Raw genomic sequence first — 8,620 nt, 5'->3', positions numbered from 1 at the left:
GGCCACAGCAGTGAGAGGCCCGCGTACCGCAAAAAAAAAAAAAAAAAAATACAACACTCTCAGAGTCTGTTGGGAGGAGGAGGGGATGAGTTGGGCATCAGAGGAAAGAGAAATTGAGAGAGATATATATATATATATATATATTATTTTTTTTTAAATAAATTTATTTATTTTTGGCTGTGTTGGGTGTTCGTTGCTGCACACAGGCTTTCTCTAGTTGCAGTGAGCGGGGGCTACTCTTTGTTGTGCTGCGCAGGCTTCTCATTGCGGTGGCTTCTCTTGTTGCAGAGCACAGGCTCTAGGCGCGTGCTTCAGTAGTTGTGGCACACGGGCTCAGTAGTTGTGGCTCACGGGCTCTAGAGCACAGCCTCAGTAGTTGTGGCGCATGTACTCAGTTGCTCCACGGCATGTGGGATCTTCCCGGACCAGGGATCGAACCCATGTCCCCTGCATTGGCAGGCGGATTCTCAACCACTGCGCCACCAGGGAAGCCCAGGAATTTAGATATTGATGGATGTTGCTGCTGGAATCCAACAAGGAAGGGCAGATGCTGATGACTTCATAGAACCATAAAGCAGGAGGCAACATTTCATACACTTGCCCACTTCTTGCTTGTTATGGTTCCCAAAAGGGTTGAAAAATGAAGGTGGGTGAAGAGAGGGAGAGACAATGAAATACAGCACATTCCTGAATAAGAGCTTGTCTTAGATAACTTAAGTCAGAAAACCTCTATGTACGTCTTTATGGAGCCTCAACTCTCCTCCGGGCTCTGAAATGGTAAATTACTATTGACTCAGTTATTCAGGAGCTGAATTGCGAACCCAGTCTGTGGATTAACTGGGCCCTTTGCTTTTCCTTCTTTATTCTTCTATCTGCCATTTGGTCAATTCATTACTCAGAATTTCCACCAGACGGTGGGAGTAAAGACAATACTGAATCTTAAAAATTGGTTACTGTTAGAGAACATGGCTAGCGTGGCGATTGATGTTATTAAACAACAAGCGGTATAGCGCTCTTATTTTGTTGCGCTTTTTAGCACAAACTACTGTGGTTTTACTAACTTCATAGGAAAATGGCCTCAGCGTAGATCATTATTTTACCCAGTATTAGAGAGTGCCCTTACACAAAATGGCAACTTCAGTCGCGTTAACAGACTGCTGAAGCAGTAGTGATGTAAGTGTTGCTTGGACACCGGGCGGGGCGGGGCTGATTTACCGCTACCGGTTTAGAACAGGTTTTCATCCAGTCACGCCCTTCTGAAAGATGGCCGGCCCCACTTCCTTCCCTCAACCTGGACGTTTGCGATTGCTTCCTATGAATCTGAGGTTAATCTAAGCCCGTGTTGTTTACGTGACCAAAGTCAAGATGGCAGCCACATCCCTTTGTAATTTAAGGGGAGTGAAGCCATTTATTTTTTTCCTCCTCGGTGAAAATAATCACTCGCGTCTGGCTCTTGTGTTCGGAGGCGTGGTTGCCAGGAGTTAAAATGGTTGCTCCCTGTGATAGATTTAATAGGGAGTGAAGCTGTGACGACGAGGCGTTGCCCGGCCGTTCTTTGCTAGGCGTTCTGGTAGGCAGTTCCATTTGCCCTTAGTAGACATGGCGCTGGCCAGCGTGTTGGAGAGGGCGCTACCCGTGAACCGGCGCGGGTTTTTCGGGCTCGGAGGTCGTGCGGATCTGCTGGACCTGGGTCCAGGGAGTCCCAGCGATGGGTTGAGCCTGATCGCGCCCAGCTGGGGTGTCCCAGAGGAGCCGAGAATCGAAATGCTTCATGGAACCACCACCCTGGCCTTCAAGGTGCGGACGCAGCCGTCGCGCCGGGCCGAGTTCCGCGCGCCCGCGCCCTTCCCGACCTCCTAGCTGGTCCGGAACCCGCGGTGGCCGCGGCCACGAAACCCAGACGGAGGTTCGGGCCTCTCACCCCAGTCCCGGCGGTTTCGCTGTCTCACTGCCCCGAGAGGCCTCGGTTCCAGCTCTGGCGGGAGTGGGGGGGCGATGGGGCTGGAAGGGCGGGGCGTGTGGTAAGTGGGAGAAGGAGCCCGAGGCTGCTTGGGTTGATACCTAGGCGACCCCAGGGTGCTCCTGTCCAGGAAAGGCCGCAGCAGCACTGAACACTGGCAGAGGGAAGGCTGTTGTAACCACCCAAGCTTTTAGAAACTGAGTAGCCCCGATAGGCCAGAGTTACCGAAACGCTATGGCTTGAGGAGGAAGGTTGGTGGGAGGAAGCACTATACTAGGAGCCAGACAATTGGGATTCTTGGCCCAGCTTTGCAATAACTGGCTGTATGATCTAGGGTAAGTCATTCGATCTCATTCCTCAGCCATCAAGTGAAGGTAATACTGAAGGTAATTCCATGTCAAGGGATTGATGTGAAGCTCTAGTGGTATTAATATGAGGAAAAGGATGTTGTGAAGTATAAAACGGCAGAGACAGAGATGTTCTGGGTTTGCACTGATGCATAAAGAAATGTCAAAGATGATGTTTTTGTCGTCTCATGTGGCCTGTTTTGTGTTTCCTCTGATCTTAACAGTTTCGCCATGGAGTCATTGTTGCAGCAGACTCCCGGGCCACAGCAGGTGCCTACATTGCCTCCCAGACAGTAAAGAAGGTGATAGAGATCAACCCCTACCTGCTGGGTACCATGGCTGGGGGTGCAGCGGATTGCAGCTTTTGGGAGCGGCTTTTGGCTCGGCAGTGTCGAATCTATGAGCTTCGAAACAAGGAGCGCATCTCGGTAGCAGCTGCCTCCAAGCTGCTTGCCAACATGGTGTATCAGTATAAAGGCATGGGGCTGTCCATGGGCACCATGATCTGTGGCTGGGATAAGAGAGGCCCTGGTGAGTTAAGCTGCAACCATGTGATTCTTGGGCTGGCACTACAGAGAGGAGGGTTTGGATGAACAGGTGAATGAAAGAGCTTATGTCAATGCTGGGGATGTGTTGGTTAGTTCTCAGTCCTTTTGTCTGTTTGTTCAAGGAAGGGCTGTAGTGTAGGAAGGGGCAGGAAAGTAGATCAGCTGTGTCACTGACCACCCATGTGACCTTGGGCAGTTTGCTTATTTTCTCAGACTGTTTCATCATCTGTTACATAGGTTCCATGAGGTAATACATGTCAAGCATGTAGTGTCTGACACATAATGTGTTTCCTTCTGGCATCTCCTGTAAAATGATAAGACCTGCAAAGAGTTGTATTTAAGAATTAAATCGGCTAATAGACATAAAAACTCTAGTCAGTGCCATCTGATAGAAATACAATGTGAGCCGCACATGTATTTTAAAAGTGAAAAGGGTGAAATTAATTTTAACAGTTCTCTTAATCCAAAATAACTAAAATATTATCATTTCGGCATGTGCCATTAGCCCCATTTCAGGTGCTTAACAGCCACATGTTGCTGGTGTCTACCATATTGGACAGTGAAACTAAGTACCTACTCAGAAGTTAGTCATTTCTCTTCCCTTTTTTCCTGAAGAGAGTCTTGGCCTAGAAGGGGGGCCCTTTGGGGCTCATCTCCTTTCTTTGCTTGATATAATCACCTAGGTCCTGTTGTCATCTCTGAAAAGAAATTCCTTAGCCTATTTTTCTTTCTGGTATATAAAAACCTTGCCAGGAAATTCAGTCTTGTATCTGATATCAGTTCTTTTTCAGCCAATTTTGAATGTCCCTTTAGTCAAGCTGGGATACAGCTAGTCACTTTCTGTTTAATTTTCCCCTTTGGTGCCTGAAAATAGTTACTCTTTCCTCCTATTGGTTTTGCTTCATTCATTTACCTCCCCCCGCTCCCGCCTTTTTTTTTTTTTTTTTTGACTGCACGGCTTGCAGGATCCCTGACTAGGAATTGAACTGTCAGGGATTCCTGACCAGTGAAAGCACTGAGTCCTAACCACTGGACCACCAGGGAATTCCCTCATTTACCTGCTTTCTAAATGCCTAGTTTTCCTCTTTTGAACAACTGTAGGGTACCCACCACTTTTTCATTTGCTTTGGAGAATATTAGTTCATTACTCAATAGAGGATAAATGAGGAGAGATTTAAAAGTGCATGTGATAGAGGAGCTCAGTTTGTTACTTTGGAAATGGAAACACTTTTCTCTTTGAAAAGTGTGAAAGAACAGTTCCATACATATTGTGTGGTCTAGGGTAGCATTTCAGAAATGTTGTTTTGAACGCTTAGCTATTGGATTTGTCCCAGGTGGTAGAAAACAGTGCAAGAAAGTACAGAAACTGGCTAGCAAGGAAAACCCAGGAAGTCATAGTATAACCTAAATTGTACCATCTCAAGAAGCCCTCCTGACAAGCTGTCCCATTCAGGATGAGTCAGCCCCTGGCCTCAAGCTGACTGAGAAAGGGTCACAGATTACTTAATGCAAGGCTGAATGAGATGAATGCCACTTTAAAGAGAACCAATAAAATGCTGAAGGAATTTGGGGGGTGGGGGGATTGCTTCTGATGGGAGGAATTGAGGAGGACTCATTTTCCTGGATGTGAAAATGAGAGAAAGGAAACAGAATGAACAAAAGAAGACAGGGAAGAAGCATGAGATTTTGGGGAAAGTAACTGAACATCTAATTTAATTGGAACTAAAGTCTAGTTTAATTGTGAAGCAATTGGAACCAGATGGTGGGCTTACTAGGCAAGGTAGTGGCAATGGGACTTGAGGAGGGGCTTCATGTTAGAACCTTCGGAACCTGAAAACCGATAAGGGCAGTGCTTTTCAACCTGGCTTGTATCATAATCACCTGAAGAACTTAAGAATCTAGACCCGTGCTTGTCCCCCACCCAGACCAGTTGAAAAAGAATACCTGGAGTAAGTCCTAGGCATCTTTTGTAAAAACTTCCTGGGAATTCCCTGGTGGTCCAGTGGCTAGGACTCAGCACTTTCACAGCCGGGGCCTGGGTTTGATCCCTGATCCAGAAACAAATCCTGTAAGCCGCTTGCTGTGGCAAAACAAAAAAAAAACAAAAAAAACTTCCTTAGATGATTCTGATACATAGTGAGTGTTGAGAACCACTGAAATAGGAAAAAGATTAGTGATGCATTGACAGAATTTGAAAATACAGAAGGAAGTGGATTGGTGGGGCAGAAGACAGATGAGTTTGGTAGGTAATGGAGAACCACTGAAAGTATTTGAGGACAGGAAATTTAAATATGAATTTGGTGACAAAGGCATCCAGCTGGAGAGGCCCAGCGGGCAGATGGAAATGATAAAAATTTTACTACATCTTTGTCTAAACTTTTGTCTATACCAGAGGTTGGCTAACTTTTTCATAAAGGGCCAAATACAAGTAAATATTCTAGGCTTGCAGGCTATATGATCTTTGTCTCAACTACATAGCTCCATTGTTTTAGCAAAAAAGCAGTCATAGACAATATATACACAAATGGCTGTGGCTATGTTCCAATAAAACTTTATAAAAATCGGTGGTTGGGGGAATTCCCTGGCAGTCAGGTGGTTAGGACTGTCCGCTTTCACTGCCTAGGGCCCAGGTTTGGGGAACTAAGATCCCACAAGGTGCTCAGTGCAGCCAAAAAAAAAGAAATTAATTTAAAAAATTAAAATAAAAAAAATAGGCGGTTGACCTGGCCTACCACTGTACCAGCACTGTCCAATAGAAATATAGGGTGAGCCATACATGTAATTTTAAATGTTATAGTAGCCACATTTTTAAAAATAAAAAGGAAAATTAATTTTAATAATATATTTTATTTAACCCAGTAGATCCAAAATATTATTATGATGTGGTACTAGCTAGCATGTGGTACTAGCTTCATTTCAAATGCTCAGTAGTCACATGTGGCTAGTGGCTACCATACTGGACAGTGCAGGTCTTTACAATATGATTTTAAATTATAGGCTTTATTCTCTTACTGTGTGATGTGTGCCTTGCACTCCAGATAGTCTAAACTCTGAGGGTTAGGATTGTCTTTTTGGGTTTTTTTTCCTTCATTTTTTGGCTGCACAGCCTGTGGGATCCTAGTTCGCCAACCAGGATCGAACCTGCACCCCCTGCATTGGAAGTGCAGAGTCTTAACCACTGGACCACCAGGGGAATCCCAGGATTGTCTTAAATATTACCTCTCACAGTGCCTGAAGTTCTGTGCTTGAAACCTAAGTCATTTGAATTATACTTGCTTTTTGGTTGTACAGAGAAGACAGACAAGGCAGTTACTGTAATGTGAGGTAAGATGGGATGGTATGTGTAGAATCCTGAAGTCTTAAAATTTAATTTGATTTCTTCACCTTTTTTTTTTAAGTAATTTTATAGAAGTGCTATTTTCTTGTATTTCTGTTGGTCTCCCCTGGGTTTCAACAGGAATGGAGAACTGTTGCCTTGGAGGATGAATCAGATGTCAAAAGGGGTGATCATTTTTTTCTTACTAACCTCATCTCTCTTTCCAGGCCTCTACTACGTGGACAGTGAAGGAAACCGGATCTCGGGGGCCACCTTCTCTGTAGGTTCTGGCTCTGTGTATGCTTATGGGGTCATGGATAGGGGTTACTCCTATGACCTGGAGGTGGAAGAGGCCTATGATCTGGCCCGTCGAGCCATCTACCAAGCCACCTACAGAGATGCCTACTCAGGAGGTTCCGTCAACCTCTACCATGTCCGGGAGGATGGCTGGATCCGAGTCTCCAGTGACAATGTAGCTGATCTACATGACAAGTATAGTGGATCTACCCCCTGAAGGAGGGCAGATGTGGCTGCTTGCCTTGCTTGGGGTGACTGTTGTTGGTAATATGGGTACAGCTCCCCATCTTCTAGTGGAGGGGGTCCCTGATTGTATCGATCATTTTTTTTTAATCTCTGGTGCGTTGACCTCCATGTGTTACCCGTTGTTAACGAGCTACTGCAGAGGTAATTATTTGTTTTACTTTCTTGGATGTTAACATTACACTACTCTATCTCAGCCTGTGTTGTGTCTTTTCTCCACACTGTCCCTCCTCCAAGCACTTTACAGTCAAATAAGCCGGGACAGTGGGAGGGAAGTGACTGTAATTACAGGAAACAGTGGTGTGAAGACATTGTCTAGTGAATACATTAACGTCCCCACTCATGAAGCCAATAACAAAGGAGAAGGAGAGGGAGGGAGGAGGGAGAGACTTCCTGATTCTGTTTGCAAAGAGATGAAAAGTTGATGAGGTGGAAAGATGCACAGGGCTGTACCAGGCTGAGCTGCGAGGAAAAAAGCTCTCCTCCTGTGGTGGGGGAGGGGAGGCTGATGCTACGTGCAGAGCAGAAAGGTGAAGAGGGTAAGCAGGTTGGGAAGGGAAGGCTTTGACCCTCGGAAAAGAGAGGACAAAGAGGTGTGTGTGAAAGCAGTAGTGACCACCAGCCTGGTGATCCCTGTCCTGGCCCTCCAGTGTGGGAGACAGAGGGAGATGATGGTGGACTTATAGTCTCCTGGGCAGGAAGCTGCACAAAATTTTCACTGGAACGTGTGGGTGGGGAAGAGGCCCTGCTGAGAGCAGAGATGGCTGATTTATCACACCCAGCGCTGAGGGGCTTCCCAAGCGATGGTGGCAGCAGATGGCAAGGCCTTCTGTTAAAGAGAAGACATAGGACGTAGGGGAGATAGAGGAGGTTGATGGGAGAAACTTTTAAGAAATGGGAGAGGAGGGCATAAACACTGCTTTGTATTAGTTGGCAAGAAGGAAGAAAGTGGTTGGTGAGGGTGACAATGCAGTGTCGTCTTTTAAGGCCAAGGGGCTGGGAAGTGTTATCCACAGAAATAGAGGGGTAAAGCCTCTTCTCCCCCATACTGCAGCAACCTTCCCTTCTGCACCTTCCCTCCCCCTTCAGCCTCCTGCAGTCTCCGTATTGACTGATGAGGGCTGTCGGCCAGGAACTGATGGAGGCTTGTTAATTGCATTTGTCAAATGCAGGGAAATTGGGAATTAGTGACACCAGAGAAGGGAGTTTGGAAAACAAATGACTCTCGTGCCTAAGGAGATTCATTTTGCTGAAAGGTGCCTCCTGAGCCCCTGGAGCCGAGGAGCTGCCAGCATGGACCTAGACCTGCTCTACAGTCAAAGCAGGCAGGAGCCACGCTACAGCTCCCTTCTGCGCAGCCGTCGGCAGATGCTTAACTGTGAGAGACAGAGACACAGTCATCTTCCTCTCACTTAGGACAGTGGTTTGCAGACCTTTTACAGAATTAGAACTCTTAATTTTATTTATTTATTTTTGGCTGTGTTGGGTCTTCGTTTCTGTGCGAGGGCTTTCTCTAGTTGCGGCGAGCGGGGGCCACTCTTCATCGCGGTGCGCGGGTCTTTCACTGTCGTGGTCTCTCTTGTTGCGGGGCACAGGCTCCAGATGCGCAGGCTCAGTAATTGTGGTGCACAGGCTCAGTAGTTGTGGCTCGCGGGCTCTAGAGCACAGGCTCAGTAGTTGTGGCGCACGGGCCTAGTTGCTCTGCAGCATGTAGGATCTTCCCAGACCAGGGCTCGAACCCGTGTCCCTTGCATTGGCAGGCAGATTCTCAACCACTGCGCCACCAGGGAAGCCCGGGACTCTTTTTAAAAAATGAACTCTTAGGGCTGCCCTGGTGGCGCAGTGGTTGAGAGTCCGCCTGCTGATGCAGGAGACACGGGTTCATGCCCCGGTGCGGGAAGATCCTGCA

The 8,620-nt window shown here is 46.9% G+C and overlaps 1 protein-coding gene across 1 annotated transcript; it reads left to right on the top strand.

Annotated features, from left to right (window-relative positions):
- The first annotated feature begins 1,249 nt into the window (after nucleotides 1-1,249).
- PSMB5 (proteasome 20S subunit beta 5) lies at nucleotides 1,250-6,907 on the top strand. The gene is made up of 3 exons (XM_007100455.2): nucleotides 1,250-1,797; nucleotides 2,532-2,838; nucleotides 6,399-6,907. The coding sequence occupies exons 1-3, from the start codon at nucleotides 1,600-1,602 to the stop codon at nucleotides 6,683-6,685; spliced, it is 792 nt and encodes a 263-aa protein (XP_007100517.1). The 5' UTR covers nucleotides 1,250-1,599; the 3' UTR covers nucleotides 6,686-6,907.
- Nucleotides 6,908-8,620: the final 1,713 nt, after the last annotated feature.

Source organism: Physeter macrocephalus, unplaced genomic scaffold (assembly GCF_002837175.3).
Source record: "Physeter macrocephalus isolate SW-GA unplaced genomic scaffold, ASM283717v5 random_82, whole genome shotgun sequence".
Lineage (NCBI taxonomy): Eukaryota > Metazoa > Chordata > Mammalia > Artiodactyla > Physeteridae > Physeter > Physeter macrocephalus.
Note: the sequence above shows the minus strand (reverse complement) of the source record. Positions and strands in the feature narration are given on the sequence as shown.

Coding starts and splice junctions, on each gene's coding strand:
- PSMB5 (XM_007100455.2), top strand. CDS start 1,600: ATGGCGCTGGCCAGCGTGTTGGAGAGGGCGCTACCCGTGAACCGGCGC. Junction 1,798..2,531: donor CCACCACCCTGGCCTTCAAG/GTGCGGACGCAG, acceptor TGATCTTAACAG/TTTCGCCATGGAGTCATTGT. Junction 2,839..6,398: donor CTGGGATAAGAGAGGCCCTG/GTGAGTTAAGCT, acceptor CTCTCTTTCCAG/GCCTCTACTACGTGGACAGT.